At 45.1% G+C, this 17799-nt stretch overlaps 2 protein-coding genes across 4 annotated transcripts in view; one reads left to right on the top strand and one right to left on the bottom strand.

The window, feature by feature from the left end:
• DUS2 (dihydrouridine synthase 2) overlaps nucleotides 1-15022 on the bottom strand; it is a 69551-nt gene extending 54529 nt beyond the window's left edge. For 2 of the 3 annotated variants that reach the window (XM_072636140.1, XM_072636138.1), the window contains exon 1: nucleotides 14925-15010. The gene's annotated coding sequence lies outside the window, so the exon portion shown is untranslated. Of the gene's footprint in view, nucleotides 1-14924 lie in introns of all 3 variants that reach the window. The other variant, XM_072636139.1, reaches the window with a different exon arrangement.
• A 41-nt stretch (nucleotides 15023-15063) lies between these two features.
• Nucleotides 15064-17078, top strand: DDX28 (DEAD-box helicase 28). The gene has a single exon (XM_072636137.1). The coding sequence runs from the start codon at nucleotides 15064-15066 to the stop codon at nucleotides 16714-16716; it is 1653 nt and encodes a 550-aa protein (XP_072492238.1). The 3' UTR covers nucleotides 16717-17078.
• The last annotated feature ends 721 nt before the right edge of the window (nucleotides 17079-17799 follow it).

The raw sequence follows: 17799 nt of genomic DNA, 5'->3' as shown, positions 1-17799 counted from the left end.
AGAACCCTGGCGGGAGTTCAGAAGCCACAATACATACATATTATATGAAATGAAATCTGATCTTACAGCCTTTCACCATGCCTTCCTGGCATTATGTGGAAAGGTAGAGGTGGGAGGGGACAGGGGAGCAGAGCATGGAGTTCCACTAGCAATTAGTTCACACCCTGATTCCAGTAAACTACTTCAATTCCTGGCAAACACTCACCACTCCCAATTGTGGCACTTCTCCTGGGAAATACCTGTCCTTCCCTAATTTCATCTGAATGCACCAGCTTCATATACCACTCAACACTTTCTGTGCTACCCTGGCTCCCAACCTGCACAATCATCTCTCTCTCAGAAGAGGCTATCAACAGATGTTGTTCAAGTTTATGTCATGATTATCTTAAATGCTCCCAGACCAAGTAGTAAGCACTTGCTTCTCTGACAGCCAGAAAAAAAGTGGGATGGGGAGGATATTTTATCTTTAAAAAATTTAAAAAAAAATTTTTTTTTGAATTTATCACCAAATACAAGAAGCATTTCTACACAAAAGCAGAAGAGAAAAAGAGGACTACATGCCCAGCTGTATACAACTTGCTTCTCTCTCCAAGTACACAACAAATTAAACATATTTTCAACACTGTCTTGCTTGTCTGTGTTTCCTACTGAAAGACGGGTATCTTCTATAATGAAATAGGACTTTCCTTTTCAGTGCCATAGCATCTGATGCTTCAGCACATTATGATGGTAGTAGTACCAATGACTTCACAACAACCCTGTGATGTAGTTAATGTAGGTTCCATCACTTCCACTTTGCAGATCAAGAAACTGAGGCTAAGATTTAGAAGTGGGATTTGAATCCAGGTCTTCTGAAGACAAATTAGGTATTTTCTCCACTATACTTCGATGCCTCAAGCAACTTTTTAATGTCTGTTTACTTCAACAGTGAAATGATTTGCTTCTATATAGAAGGGAGGAGAGATTATACTTTACAATTACAGTAACTGTAAACATGGATACCTTGTTCAGAACAACTGATTGCAGTCATATGTTATACCTGAGTTACACTGTTAGATGGTACAACTCCATTGTTAGATGCTGCAAAGGATAGCAAACCTTCAAAATGTCACCCCTAGCTAAGGAAATAATGAGTCATTACAAGCTGAATGCTTTACCTAAAGTTGGATGGAGACTGGTATTAGAGAACACAGAACAATAAGATTCTCATCCAATATGCTTGCAGAGATATACTAGCTATATAAACATTACCTCCATTTTTTTTTTAAGGAATCCTCCTAAGCTGTTTGATACCAAAATCTTCTGCAACCAGAAACCCTAATAAGACACAACAACTTTAGTTCAGGGTAACAATACTTTTTCCCCAGTTTCTCAAGTTCCCATTCTTCTAGAACTCTGCTATTTTCTCCTTCTAAATATCAAATCTCTTCCAAGAAGAGAAGAATGGGCTTACTTTTGGGGACTATAATGAGCCTGAAATATCAAGGAAAATAACAAGCCTGAGACAGGAAGAAAGGTCTGACCCCCCTCTCTGTGGGGTCAGACTTGTCCAGGATGGAACCTGGTCTGTGTGAATCCATCCAGAGTGGCCACATCTGTTTTGGGAAGGCTGTTACTCTAAAGCCTGGAAAACACACACAGACACAGACACAGACACACACACACACACACACACAGACAGACACAGACAGACAGACAGACAGACAGACACACACACACACACACACACACACACTCTCCCATCATAATCTCCCCTGATAGAATATAAGGTCCTTTAAGATATCCTTGGGGCAAGAACGTTTTCATTTTTGTCTTTGTATATGCAATCCTTAACATGGTCCCGGGCATATAGTGGTTGGTGAATAAATGCCTGTTGATTAACTGATCTACATGTTGATTAACTGATCTACATGTAGATTAGTGGAAGGAATCAATGAACCTGGCATCATCTGACAGTCTAGATTTTGAGCTTCAGCCTTGACAATTACAAATTGTGTGTCTTTGACCAAGCCACCTCACAGAGTTAGGATGACAATCCTGTGCAATAGAATCGTGATCTCACAGGTGCAAGTCATATTCCCTTCCCCAGTGCAGACCACAGCAAGCCATCCACGCCTTCTCATCTCTTTCTATATCCTTTCCCAATATTCACTATGTAGCATGGTAACATCAAAACACCTTGGGGAAAGAACTCTGGACTCAAACAGTCACAGCACCTGGGTTTGAACAGTTGTTCAGATATTAATTGTGTGACTGGGGGCAAATCACTGAACCTCTCATTTATAACACTTGTACTAAACTCTCTAAACTAAGCACTTTGCAAACATTAAAGCATCTTACAAATGTGATTTATTATTACTTAAATATAAGCTACTAAGGAGGTGATGGGGAAAAAACACACACAAGTAGGACTGCAAGGATGAGGAGGACACTAGAAGACAACATTAGTTACTAATAATAACACTCTAAAGTACTATTTCTCTAAATATTTAAGAAAAGACTAAATGAGGAATCTTTAAAATGGAAATTGTGTAGTTACAAATATAGATCACAGATTTTTAGAGCTAGAAGGAACTCTAGAGAACATCTAGACCTTTTATGAAAGGGGACTTTCATAAGTGACTCATCCAAGGTCAAGTCACCAGGCTAGTGAGGGATGGAGCTGAGCCTGGCCCCATCACCACCCCTTCAGCCCAGCATTCGTTCTCCTATATCATATTTCCTGTATACAATATACTAACCAAAGCAATGTAAAAGGTGGCAAAGTGCCAAATACATTCCAGGCACAGAAAACTGACCAGTCTGGGGGGAACTCGGTAAGGCAAAGGTTAGGAAATAAAGCTTGATGAGGCCAGATTGTGGGGATTTTTGAATGCCAAATTAAGAAGCTTGTCCTGTGGGCAAAAGAAAGGTTTCTGTGAATGACATGATCAAGGAAATGGTTATGGGAGACTGGTCTGATGAATAAATTATTATAACAAAATTTCTGTAGTAATATACTTCTGCAGTCCTGTTTACTGTTAAGTTTCTTATAAGGACATTTTACTTAGAGTACGCTAGATAGCAGAATACTTGAAGTTGGACCAGTGATTCTCAACAATATTTAAAGGTAAAAAGGGGTGCTGAAACCAATAATTAGTTTCTATCCAAAGAGCTTTTGTTTATGTGGGTAATATTTAAAGATATTTATTGTATTAGAAATTAAAACTGGTAAATTTTAAAATACTTGTTATTTCATTTTTAAAATAACAGTAACAAACATGCTAATATAAGTAACATTTTTTATGAAAAAATCACTGTATTTTCCAAAACAAAATTTAGTGAGAGGAGTGGCATTGTTTCACATATTTTTGCAAATCTCTTAACGCTTGGTTTAATAGAAGAAAACTGGATTCTCATATCTGCTTCTGCATTCAATCTGTTGCAATATATTGATTTTTTCTTTTTTGTCTTTAAAAACTTATTTGTTACATGAGATGGCTGTAGAGGAGGGAGAAAGGGACAATGGGGAAAATAACAGTGTTGTAAAAAACCCAAAGACATAAATAGAAATTTTTTAAAAAGAGGAATTAAGGTGAAGGAGAAAAGAGTGCTAGATGTGAACCCAGCAAAGACAATTTCCAATCCTGCTGACAACAATTCCTAGCTGGATGACCACGGGCCAATTGCTGAGCCTTCTTCCCTGCACCGCACTTTGGGACAAGGAGCAGTCCCTCCCCCTTGCCAGGCCAGCTCCTCTCCACGTGCACTCGATTCCATTCTCTCTGGTCTTCTCTGGCAGATCAAAATCTCAATCGTCCTCACCCCCTCAAACCTTCAGCTTTCCTTCCCTACTGTCTTCAAATTTGCTCATCTCCTCTATACTTAAAAAACAACAAAATTCATTATCACTCGCCTTCACGTCAAGCTATTTTTCCCTATATCTTCTCCCTTTGTCAGCTAAAATGCTCGAAAAAATTATCCATGTACATTGCCTCCACTTCCTCTCCCCACCGCTACTCCACCCTCTCCTCTCCTCTCCTCTCCTGGGGTGCTCTACCCAGGGGAAGGCACACTCCCATGGCAAAAAGCTGCCTTTTCTCCTTTGGGTTTACTGGCTCCATTTCTTGCTCAAACAACAAGCCCTAAGCCCAATTCAGTCTGGAGCTCATAGACTGGACACCAGGTCCCCATCTACCTAGCACAGAGTGAGTGTAATTATTAAATAGTTAAGTGTTGGTCTTTTACCCAGGAACCCTGAGGGTCCTCCCCTCCCAGTGTGATTTTGTTGTCATTGTTATTTTTGCTCTTATTAAAAGGGGCCATCCCTGGAGCTAATTACTTAAAGAGGCCTATTCACTGAATGGGTATATTTCACTCAAAGTAAGACTGCGATAGGACCTCAGCCTGAAAGGGCCAGGGTCTCCCATTGCATCCTGGGCCATCTCCACCCATCCTGATGAATATCAGGCCACTGGACCCAGATGGCTCAGGAAGAGAAAGTGAGGTTGGTGACGTTGCACAGCCCTCCCTCACTCAAATCCAAGTCAAGTGCAAGTCATGTCATCGTCTTGATGTCATGGTCCTCTTTGAGAAGGGAAGGACAAATACAACTCTACCCTTTACAATCTGGCTTCTGACCTAATCACCCCACTGAACTTTCTCCAACAATCTCTCAATTACCAAAGCTGATGGCTTTTTCCAAACCTCAGCCTTTTCAACTTGCTGCAGTATCCCCAGGATACTCTCTCCTCTCTGGGTTTTCATGATGAGACTCTCCTGGTTCTCCTACCCATCTCACTGCTACTTCTCAGGCTCATTTGCTGGCTCAAAATCAGTACTGTGAATCCTAACTGAGTGTATGCCACCCAAGGTTCCTAGACCACCTTCTCTCCTTACATGCTCTCTCTTGATAACCTCATCAGTTCCCACGGTTTAATTAGTTTTATTCTTGGAGGTGAATATTCTTCTCTAGTCATCCCCAAGCTTTCATCACTTGCCTACTGGACATTTCAAACTATTTGTCTTAAAAACATCTCAGACACAACAAGCACAAAACTGACCCCCCCACATCATCTCCCTCTTTTAAACTTCCCTATTCTTGTGAAGGGCACTATCATCCCTCTTGGCTCCCACACTTACAACCTCCAGGGATCCCGAACTCCTCTCCATCAGCCCTACACAGCCAATCAGTTGCTAAATTTTTCCATTCCTACCTTCCCAGTATCTCTTACACTAACTCACTGTCTCTCCTAACATGGCTGCCACCTTAGTGGAGGTCCTCATTACCTCTCTCCTTCATTACTCAAACAGCCTCCTAATTAGTGTCCTCACCTCAAGTCTCTCCCGCTCCATTCCATGCTCCCTACTACTGTCAAAGTAATCTTCCATAAGCTCATGTTGGACTGTGACTTCCCTGCTCATCAACTCCAGTGGTTTCCCTGGATCCTCAAGGGTCAAATATAAACTCCTCTGCTTAGCATTTAAAGGCCTTCACAACCCAGTCCCAGCCTACCTTTTTGACCTCTCTGGATATTACTACCCCTCCTGCATTTTGCAACCTAACAAAACTACCACTCCATCTACAGCTGCCTGTACCCTCTCTCTCAAACCATTTGTGTGTATTCATTTTGAATGGATGCTGCACACTTTTATACACTTACTTATTGTCTCCCTCATTAGAATGCAAGCTCCTTGAGCCGGCATTGTTTCATCCTTTGTACTACTGGCACCTGACACCTGGCATAAAGTGCTTAATAAATACTGGCTGATTGACCGTCAGATGAACCTTTCTCAGCCTTAGCATTATCCCTGGTTTACAGATGAGGAAACTAACTGTAGTACTTGCCTCATAGAGCTGTTGTGATGAGCAAATGAGATAAAATATATAAAATACTTTGTAAACCTTAAGATGTGATATGAATGTCAGCTGTGACTGTTCACTGTTATTCCCTTCGCCAAAGTAGATCACAGGCCCTCCAGGCCTTACTAGATAGTTTAATTTGTTAATGCCTCCAGAGAGTCAAAACCCAAGGCTCACCCTTTGAGGATAAATCCTTTTCTAACTTAGCTGAGATTAGCTGAGGATGAAGAAGACATTAACAGCAAGAAGCACTTGCCAAAGTGCAAAGCACTGTGCTAAGCAAGGAGGATACAACGAGAAGCAAAAGTAGATCTTCCTCTCAAGGAGCTCCCAATCTAATGAGGGAGACAAAGGGATCGAAACAGGAGAGATCAGAAATAATCAACAGAAGGAAAGGCTTCCTGTAGAAGGTGGGATTTTAGCTGGGACTTGTAGGAAGCCAGGAGGCAGAGATGAAGAAGGAGAATTCTTTCTTTTTTAATTTTATTTTTTCCACTTACTTGTACAAACAATTTCTAACATTCATTTTCTATAAAATTTTGAGTTCCAAATTTTCTCCCTCCCTCCCTTCCTTGCCTCTGGCCTCCCTAAGATGGTAATTTGATATAGGTTATATATGTGCAATTATGTAAGACATTTCTGTATTAGTCACGTTATGAAAGAAACAGAAGGAAAAAAGGACACAGACACACAAAAAGTGAAAATAGTATGCTCTGATCTTTTATCCAGACCCCATCAGTTCTTTGGAGAAGGGATAATTTAAGGAATGACAGAAAAAATGTGAAATGTGAAAATGTAATAAGTAGGGAGTCTTGTTGGAGGGACAGCAAAAAAAGCCTTGTCACTAAACAGCAGAGTATGCGGCAAAGAGTAAGTGACAATAAGACTAAAAAAGTGAGGGTGGAGGGGGGTGGGGGTAAACAGATCCAAAAGCCAAACAGGATTTAAACTCGATCCTGGACATAATAGACAAAGACGCACAGTTTTTCACTGGGTCCATACTCTGCCTTTCCAGTTTTATCAGCTCCACCAGAATTTGTGCTCCAGGGACTCAAGCAAGCACCAAGAGTCCAGGGTCACCTTGACACAACAATAACAATAACATTTACACAGCACCTCTTTTACATCTGTGCTGAATACCTTTATAAATACTGCCACACTGGGTCCTCAGAAACCCTGCAAAGTATGTTATTATCCCTATTTTATAGTTGAGGATACTGAGGCAGAGGTGAAGTGACTTGCCCAGGGTCACACAGCTAGTAAGTGTCCAGGTTGGATGTGAGCTCAGGTCTTCCTGACTCCAGGTCTAGTGCTCTAACCACTGCACCACCTAGCTATCTACCTGATAATTCCCTGGGAGATGACCAATGGAGGTTAAAATATATGGATTACCCCAAAGAGTATTTTAGCAACACCGAAAAAAAATTACATAGCAAAGTTAACTGATGTTTAAAACAACCTGGTATGTAAAACCACCTCTATGGGTGATTTAAAAACTTTTTTTACAGAGCATTACACCAAAATTTAAGATTCATAGTTGCTAGCAACTATTTACTCAATCACTATTCTACGTGGGTAGAAAACAAAGCAGCCTCAAACAGTGACTGATAAAGTGACAGGAAGGAAAGTCACATTCTGGGCGATAACAACTCAAGACAACAAGGGACTTTTTTGTGCCCTTTTTGACCACATTTTCCCAGAACTTCAGGCTGCTTATCTTGACTTGTGCTCATCCTACCCTTTCCGGTCTGTGATCTGTTCTCTCTACTGGGGAGGAGATAAGACTGTACCTAAACCTCAGCCCCAGCTCTAGTGGCTTCCTCTAGAAAATGTTCTTGGACCCAGAATCCTCAAGTCATCCCCCCCACCCCTTCCCTTCTCTCGCTCTCTCTGTTTCTCTCTCCCTCCCTCTCGATCACACTGGAATCTATGGCATAGTATACACTTGAGCTCCTAGAGAAAAGGAACCATGTTTTATTCTAATGTAAATTCATTCTAACAATTCTTGGTCATTTTTCTGTCCCTCTCTCCCCCAAGCAATGTGTAGGCACTTAATAATAATTAATTAATATCAGTTTAACTGAACTGAACCTTAGTAATTTCCAATCTAGATCTCTGATTCTATTATCCCACCTTCAGGGACTTCACCAGGAAGGACCAGAGGACTCCCTCCTCTCCCCCCCCACCTCCCCCCACCAATGTAAAGCTAAGGCAGCAGAGCCCTGGCACTGCAGACGTTGCTTCTTCTAAGATACAAAGTTAGGTAAAGAACCTTTACGACCCAAACACTGTTAGGTTTCTGCTAGGCCTCTGCAAGAACTTGAACAACTGGCAAACAGACCCCAATTTCTGAGGTAAAAACTCATTACTAGCTTAAGAACTGCTAAGAAAACTGGACAGCAGTCTGGCACAGATCAGGTTTAGCAAAACATCTCACACCATGTGCCCTTTAAGCACTGCTAACCAAAAGCTAACAGCACCAAATGGAAATAGGAGCTGGGTATAAAAGATCAGATCATAAATAACTTGTTAGGGCATGGAAGGAGACATCTTCCAAAACTAGCTAGGAAAGAGTTCTTGACCAAGAAAGGGAGAGAAACAACAATCACAGGAGATAACATGGAGTTCCGAATACATCAAACTGAAAAGCTTCTACACACACACACACACACACACACACACACACACACACACACACGCTACACAATGCAGTCAGGTCTAGAAGGGAAGTGGTCACCTCACGTTTCACAAATAACTCACGTGAGGCACTGGAGTCTTTGGACTCCAGTTCTAACAGGTTCACTCTTGATCTGGTTGGACAGGAAGGCAGCTTCAGAGGGTTTAATAATCTTACTTTATTCTAATCTATTCTTCTCACAAGAGTGCTGCTAATAATGGGAGCATTAACGAACAACACTTCTCAAGAAGAGGAGGGGGTAACAAGAAGGGGGGGCAACTACCCCTAAGTCTCAACAGGGTCAATCAAGGCAGGCAGGAACTGCTTGCGCACTCCCCTAAGTCCCCTCAAGCCTCAATGGGGGCCAGTTGAGGCAGGTACATGTATTCCTCTATGCATTCAATTCTGAGGGTTCCCCTGTGGATTTCCCTCAAGCCTTGATGGGGGCCTATCAAGGCATAAACAGCATTCCAGCTTGTGCATTCAACCCAAGGGTTCCCCTGTGGATTCCTGATGGTTTTCCCTATTTGGTCCCCTATGGTTTCCTCTATGGACTCCCCACTCACTGACCAGTGCCCACTTGCTTTATAGGGCAGCAGACAAAGAAGGGATCTCGCCAACATTAAGCTCCCAGGTTAACTTTAGCAACGTCGTCATTCTGTGCATGTGTAGTAAATATTAATTATGTCACCCCATATCTCACAGCACAGCCTCAGTAGAACTATCACTATAATTCTAGGAATTACTATCTAGGATCCTTGGAGCTATTCTGGGAGTTATTATCTAACACCTGAAAACCAGATATTGCCATGGCCATGGATCCTGGGAAACAACACTAAAAGGAGAACAAAATCCTCCTTACATTCACCTGAGTAAAAATATCTGTGGCAAGTATCTATAATAAGGGCCTGAAAGTTGTATACAAGCAGCTGATTCAAATATATGAGCCATTTCTCAACAGAAAAATAGTCAAAAGATTTGAAAAGGTGGTTCTCAAAAGAAATAAGCTATCAAAAACCATATGAAAAAATGCTTCAGGTCACTAAAAATATGAGAGATGTAAATTAAAACAATTTTGAGGTTTCACCTCATACCTATAAGATTGATAAAGATTTTTTAAAAATGACAATTATTCGAGAGGAGATGTGGCAGAAGAGGACCTCTAATGTACTGTTTGTGTAGCTGAGAACCAGTTCAACCATTTTGAAAAGTAATTTGGAATCACTTCTGCACACCCTTTGTGACAACACTGGACTATTCTCTCTTGGTTCTGCTACTACTTCTTGGACCATTCCTTTTCAGTGTTCTTTGCTGGGTCTTTATCCAAATATGGAAGCATATTTAAAAAAACAAAAACTTTTCTAGTTTCTCTAGAAATAATAAGAAATACTATTTCTCTAGCCGAAAATCCTTTCCAGACCTTTCCCTTTAGGAAAATGGAAAGAACAAAGGGCTTCCTCTGAAACGGAGCATGGGGGATAAACAAACTGAACCCTCATCTAGATGGTATGACCCATCCCCACCAATCAGAGTGCCTGCTACCATGACCCCCAGAGATGGGGCCAACTTTCCTAAAATTCAAGGTTAAGCTATTGATCACAAGAAGGAACTCTTCAAGGGGAAGTAGTCAGGAAGAAATTGGCTAGGTGACTACTGTGGAATGTTAACCTCAAACTGCATTTGAACATATTACGATCTTTTCCTTGTTCGATTCCTACAAATGTTACCTGAAATCTTCTTGGGCCAGAGAGATATGTTGGAAAGCAGGCCAGTTGAGATCTCTCTCTCCCCAACCAATTAAATGGCTTGAATATATATTAAAATTGTTTCTGACAGACTTGAGCCTAAATTTCAGAATATACTATTAGTATTAAGTTTTTTCTTCAACTCACTAACTGTGGGGGTCTCCCAAGGCTCTGTTCTAGGCCATCTTGTCTACTCCGTGTGTATCAGGGGTTTGTAATCTGGGGTCTCCAAACTCTTAAAAAAAATTTGGGTAACTATTTCAATATATTTGATTTCCTTTGTAATCATATGCAGTAATGGTTTTTCGTTTGTTTTGGTAAGGCAACTGGGGGTTAATGACAACCCCAGGAGCTATTGTCAAGTGTCTAAGGCTGGATTTGAACTCAAATCCTTCTCACTCCAGGGCCAATGCTCTATCCACTGTGCCCTACAGTAATGTAATCTTATACAGTCAAAAACATCATCCTAAGAAGGAGTTCACAGGCTTCACCAAACTGCCAAAGCAGCCTATGATATACAAAAAGTTAAGAATCCCTGCACACTATCTCGACTGATCACCTTGACAGCCCCTAAGAGGTCAATGATCAGAATTTCCATGCGAATGATTCCCAGATCTAACTATACAAGCCCTAACATCTCTTCTAAGCTCCAGTCTCACATCACCAACTGCCTTTGGGACATCTTGACTTGGATGTCTCATGAGCATCTCAAACTCAAAATGTCCAAAACAAAAATTCTCTCTCCCCAAACCATCCTCTCTTCCCCACTTTCCCAGCATTCTCCCTGTCATTCAGGCTCATGACATTGGTGCCATTTTCAATGTCTTCTTCTCACTCTGCACATTTGCTGCCAAGTCTTGTTGTTTCTACTTTCCCATCTTCTATACCTCCCTTTCTCTCCACTCATACAGCCAGTACTCTGGGGCAGGGACCCTTCATCACCTCTTGCCTTGATGACTGCGAGCCTCCTTAGGGCTCTCCTAACTCCAATGCATCTTCTATTTACTCAGATGCCAAAGAGTTTTTCCTAAAGTACAGGTCTGACTGTGTCACCAAAACACCCTCTCTTCCCCAACTGAATCAAGTTCAGTAGCTCTGTTTCCTCTAGGATCAAGTACAGAATCATTGGTTTGGCTTTAAATCTCTTCACACAACCTGGCTATTTCCCCCTTTTCTAGTATTTTTACACTTTATTGCCCTCCATGTACTCTAAGATGTAGAAACACAGCCTTCTTGCTGTTCCTGGAACACAACACTTCAGATCTCATTTTTTTTCCTCCTATTTCCCAAGCCTGGAATGCTCTCCCTCCTCACCTCTGGCCACCCAGGTTCCTTCTAGATTCAGCTCAAATCCCACCTTCTGTGAGGTGATTACTTCACCCCTACCCTCCTCTCTATCTCATACAATTTTTGATTTGTTGTTTTCTCTATTAACATGTAAGCTCTGGGCATATATTCAGAGATCAAAGAGAGAAAGGACCTATACATACTAAAATATTCACAGAGCGGCCCTTTTGGCTATAGCAAAGAACTAATTTATGGGGGTGCTCATACACTGGATGATTAATGTACTATTAATGTAATGTGATATTGTTATAAGAAATGACAAAAAGATTAATTCAGAGAAACCTAGGAAGGTATGTATGAACTGCTTTAGAAAGAACAGTTTATACAATACTAGAATATTTTTTAAAATAACTTCAAAAGGCAAAACGCTTTCCACATCCAGAGAAAGAACTATGGAATCGGATCGCAGAATGAAGCAGACCATTTTCTTTTGTGTTATGTTTTGTTTTATGGTTTCTCCCATTCATTTTAATTCTTCTATTCAACATGACTGTGGTGAAATTGTATTTAATAGGAATGTATGTGTAGAACCTATATAAGATTGCAAGCCGTCTTGGGGAGGGAGGGCAGAGGGAGAGGAGAGGGAGGGGGAAAGAGGAGGAGGGAGGGGAAAAAAAAAATCTAAGATATATGAAGGTGATTATAGAACACTGAAAACAGATAAAATAATTATTAAAAAAAATAACTTCAAAAGATTAAAGTAGTTCACCCATGATCACAGAGCTGCTAAATATCAGTGCTAGGTTTTCAAACCCAGATCTTTCCTGAGTACAGTTCCACTGCTCTTTCTACTACACTCAACAGACACAGAACTGCAAATGCATACAAATCACTAGATTCTATGTAGTGTCTTATGGCTCATTTACCAGACAACTGCATCAATTCTGCATTAGCATCTGAAGGCAGGGATGAATATAACTAGTCAGAAAGAGAGGAGGGTATACCCACAAAACACACACAAACGTTTGGAAATAAGAAAGTCATTTGCTAATTACGATTGTGTAGCTGAGCAGGACTGTCATGAGAAATGAAAGGCATTATATGAACGATGGCTGCGTGTTTGTCATTTGTTGCTGAAAAAGACCATGCCATAAGAGAAATGATGACATGACTTGCACTTGTCTTTGTTCTGAGTGAGGGAGGGCGGTGTAGGTCACCAGCCTCACTTCTTCTACAGAGCCATCTGAATCCAGTGACCAGGTATTTATCAGGATGACTGGAGATGGCACAGGATGAGGCAATTGGGGTTAAGTGACTTGCCCAACGTCACACAGATAGTGAGTGTCAAGTGTCTGAGGTGAGATTTGAACTCAGGTGTTCCTGAATCCTGCACTGGTGCTCTATCCACTGCACCACCTAGCTGCCAATGAACGATGGCTAGGATAGCCCTAGGGGTATGCCCTAAAAGGCATAATAAGATTTAAGTGGGAAACACTGGGAGTAACAATGGAAAGGAACAAGCATTTATTAAGTCCCTCCTATGTGCCAGGCACTGTGCTAAATAAACACTTTACAAATAGGATCTCACACGACAACCATGAGAAGCAGGTGCTATTATGAACCCTATTTTACAGTTAAGGAAACTGAGGCAGAGTTAAAATGTCACACAATTTGTAAGTGTCTGAGGGGGGATTTTAATTTAGGTCTTCCTGACTCCAGGCCCAGCATCACTTACTGTGCCACCTCAGAAAATAACAGCTGGCATTTATAATGTTTTAAGGTTTGCAAAATGTTTTACAAATACTCTCTCACTAGATCCTTACAACAATCGCGGGAAGCAGATGCCATTATTATCCCCATCTTACAGAGGAAACTGAGGCAGACAGGTTAAGCACTGCTATCAAGTGTCTTTGGCTATATTTGAACTCAGGTCTTCCTGAGTTCACATTCCAGTAGACTTTTTGCCATGCCTCTGGCTGTTAAATGAAAGTCTCAGAGATTGAAAGAAGCAGAAACTGGAGATAACAGAACCAGATAAAAGAGAGGAATCCAGATTTCAAGGTCCCATATAAAGTGTCTCAGCAAATAAAACGCCTCTTTAAAAATACCCGGTTTATTACTGGATCCTTAACTTTGGTCGCATCGCTCCTCTCTTGTTTCCACCAATCTCAGTCTATGACTTCATTCAAATACCAATTCAAAGTTTGCTTCCAAGAAGCCTTTCTCGGCTGAACTCACAAAGACCACTGTTTTCTTTATATTCTCATAACAAATGTATTTTACCCAGCATCATCTCAGTACTAATACAAGTGGAGTGAAGAGTACTTGACTTCATGTGGATCCTAGAAAGTCCATGGACTTCTCAGGGTCTTCTTCATACAACCTCCCCAGGAAGAACTGCCCCTAATTCCTGGACAAAGTAAACCATCCCAGTATGGCCGTAATCCTATGCCAGGTGCCCCCCAATGCCTTGGCCCCCAATACATCTTCCAGTCACACGTTCCCCCCTCATTCATCTTCATCACCCCCTCCACTGGGCTTCCTATCTGGGTAAACCGGAGTGACATGTGGCAAGGGAGCTCTGATTTACCAGCCAGGAGACCCCTGTCCAGGTGGGTGCTCAGCACCATGCCCACCAGTGCCAGGTGCTTCTCAGTACAGGCTGGGTGCCCGGCTGCTACAGACACACTCAGTCTACCCCGTCAAGATGCCCCCTAGCCCTTCTGTCCCTCCTGTAGTTCTCCGCTGGCATCCTCTGGAGTCTACGCTGCCCTTCAATGCCCAGGACAGCTTCCTGTTTCATAAATGGGCCGGGGAAGGGCATCCGGGTCAACTGGCTGGGCGTGAAGAGGGCAGCAAAGGATCCAGATGATGCCAGGCCCTGCCAACAGCACACGGTGCCACTGAGGACCCTGGGCAGTCAGCGTCTCCGTGCCCACCGGAGGAGGACCCGGGGTCCCCACAAAGAGCCCCACCGGGCAGCCTGGGAGCCCTCTTGGGAACTGAAGGAAACCTCTCACTTCAGAAGGGATGTTCACGGAAGCCCTGAAGCCCCCCGCGGGGGTCTCGGGATCGGGGAGCCCGCGGAGCCCTCCCGGGGCCGTCCAGCTCCTCCCACGGGCGCCCGCGCCAAGGCTCCCCCGCACTCAGTGCTGCTCAGCCCCAAGGCCCCGGGCCCGCCCCCTCTCCTCCCGCCTCGCCAGCGGACCTCCGCAGCCGCTGGTCCGCCCCCTCCCGTCCTGAAGTGAAAGGGACCCTGCCCCGACGAACCCCGGCCCTTGGTCAGGGCCGGACTCCGGGGGCAGACGGCTTAAAGACGGAGGCAAAACTATGAGCCGACGGCCGGCCACTCTTCTAGGAAATGACTACGAACCTCACTCCCTCGGCGATCAGGCGAGCCCCAGACGGCCCCGCGCACGTGGGCTTCCGTAGCGCGTCGGCGCTGTGCGCCGTGACGTCACTGCGGCGCGCCCGGCGTGCCCCGCCAGGCCTGGGGGAGCGGCCGCAGAGGGATGGCGCTGCGAGCTCCGCCGCGCTTGTTGCTGCTCCTCCTGCGGGCGCCTGGCGGACCCTGCCGGGGCCTGGCCTCGGAAGGGCCCCAGGAGCCGCTGCCTGTGATCCGCGTCCCGCGGCCTCTGGAGCTGCGGCGCGGGGCGGGGGCCCGAGGTGGGCCCGCCCCGCGGGCCGCGGTGGTGCGGCCTGGGCCCCTGCTGATCGCGGCGCGGCGGCCCGAATTCAGCCAGCCGGCGCGTCTGACGCTGGGCCGCTGGGAGCGCGCGCCGCTCGCCTCGCGCGGCTGGAAGCACCGGCGCTCACGGGGCGACCATTTCTCCATCGAGCGCACGCACCGCCGGGTCCCTGCGCTGCCGGGGGCTGAGGCCGAGGGAGCGGCGGAGCACGAGGAGGAGGCCGGCGCTGGCTTCGTGGAGCTGGGCCTGCAGCCCCGCGTGCTGGAGGCCCTGCAGCAGGCCGCGCCCGCCGTCGCGCGGCCCACGTGGGTGCAGCTCCGTGCCGTGCCCCCGCTGCTCCGCGGCCGCCACCTGCTCTGCGCCGCCGAGACAGGCAGCGGCAAGACCCTGAGCTACGTGCTGCCCCTTCTACAGCGCCTGCTGGGCCGGCCCAGACTGGCGGCCTCCTGCCCCTCGCCCCGCGCCCTCGTGCTGGTGCCCTCCCGAGAGCTGGCCGAGCAGGTGCGGGCCGTGGCGGGGCCCCTGGCCCGGGCTCTGGAGCTGCACGTGCGGGAGATGGGCGGCGGCAGGGGCATGGGCAGCGTCCGGCGGCAGCTCTCCCTGCACCCCCCGGCCGACGTGCTAGTGGCTACGCCCGGAGCCCTGTGGAAGGCGCTGAAGGGGCGCCTGCTGAGCCTGGAGCAGCTCTGCTTCCTGGTGCTGGACGAAGCGGACACCCTGCTGGACCAGAGCTTCCTGGAGCTGGTGGAATACATCCTGGGCAAGAGCCCCATAGCCGAACACCGGGCGGAGCTGGAAGACTCCTTCAACCCCAGGACCCAGCTGGTGCTGGTGGGCGCCACTTTCCCCGAGGGAGTAGGAGAGCTGTTGAGCAAAGTCACCGACCTGGGCAGCCTGACCACCATCACCAGCCCCAGGCTGCACTGCATCATGCCCCATGTCAGGCAGAAGTTCCTACGGCTCAAGGGCAGCGAGAAGGTGACCGAACTGGTAGAGACCCTCAAGCGCCGCAGGGTGGACCAGCCCGGCTCGCCCGGGGCAGTGCTGGTGTTCTGTAACAGTGCCAGTACCGTGAACTGGCTGGGCTACATCCTGGAGGACCACAAAATCCAGCACCTGAGGCTTCAGGGACAGATGCCGGCGGCAATGAGGGCAGGCATCTTCCAGTCCTTCCAGAAGGGCACCAGGGACGTTCTTCTCTGCACAGACATAGCTTCTCGGGGCCTAGACAGCACGCGGGTGGAGCTGGTCATCAATTACGACTTTCCACCCACTTTGCAGGACTACATTCACAGAGCTGGCAGAGTGGGCCGAGTTGGGAGCGAGGTGCTGGGATCAGTGCTTAGCTTTGTAACTCATCGTTGGGATGTGGAACTGGTCCAGAAGATTGAGCTGGCAGCCCGGAGACGGAGAAGCCTCCCGGGGATAAAGACATCGCTTACAGAACCTTTGCCCCCAATGGAATTGACTGGTTAGCTGGGCAGTGACACTAAAAATTCGGGTATTTATGAGTGTGAACAAAGGACCGTTGTGGTTGTTCAGGAATGTAAAGAGCCTGCTCCAGAGTGAGAGGAGTACTAAGTTGCCATGGGAAAAGTCTTTGGGCTTGTGAAGTACCAGTCTCTCTCTATATGAGGGCTGCCAAACCTCGATTTTTAATTTTGTGTAGCTCTCCATAATAGTGTGAACTTTTGTGTAATAAAACCTAATTTAACTGTTTTGCATTTAATGTAAACTACCTCAGTAATAATATCACCTGCTCTATTTGTGCAGGGTGGGGATTTCTGAAGTTTTTTAATAAGGGATACATGATTAATAAAGATGCAAGCCATATAAAATTTTTGTATGGTGAAATATATCCTTTTTAGTTTTTATTAGTGCCCTTTTTCACATCACCTTTATATAATATGCTCTTCACTCTCCTAACAAAAAAAGTGTTGCCAAAAGAGCAACTGTATCAGTCCCGGTTTTCCACATTCAGTAGTCAAGTAAATTGTTCTGCTTACTTTGCTCTAGATTTTTTTTTATACAGGTTTTTTCCTTTGAATTCCTCATATTCCTAAAGATTTTTTTTTAATTTCTTGGTCTCCAGACCAGTGGTTTCATCGGTGGAGGAACCCTTCTCTAATGCAGGTCCTTTACATGTTAGCAACTTAGTGGCTTAAAGTCTTAGTGGCTAGTTGCCTTGGGCACTGAAAGAAATTGTGACTTCTCCAGGGTCACACAGCTAGTTGTGTTGAAGATTGTCCTTCAGCCCTGCTCTCACTTACTCTGAGACCTGTCCTTGTTCTAGCTCTGTGTTCCACATGCCAGGCTATCTCTCAGAAGGATTTAATATATACTGTAATTTACTCAATCATTGCCCAATCAAGTAAAGTGTTCATATGTGCTTGGACCCAAAGATTTTACTGCTAGATATATATTCCAAAAAGGTCAGTCATAAAAAGAAAGGTCCCACATACACCAAAACATTTTTGTAGTAGCAAAGAACTAGAAGCAAATTAGATGTTCATTCATTAGGGGGTGGCTAAACAAATTGTGATAGGTGAATGTAAGTGG

The sequence above is a fragment of the Notamacropus eugenii genome, chromosome 1 (genome assembly GCF_028372415.1).
Source record: "Notamacropus eugenii isolate mMacEug1 chromosome 1, mMacEug1.pri_v2, whole genome shotgun sequence".
Lineage (NCBI taxonomy): Eukaryota > Metazoa > Chordata > Mammalia > Diprotodontia > Macropodidae > Notamacropus > Notamacropus eugenii.
This window is presented reverse-complemented; position numbering and strand designations above follow the sequence as displayed.

Coding starts and splice junctions, on each gene's coding strand:
- DDX28 (XM_072636137.1), top strand. CDS start 15,064: ATGGCGCTGCGAGCTCCGCCGCGCTTGTTGCTGCTCCTCCTGCGGGCG.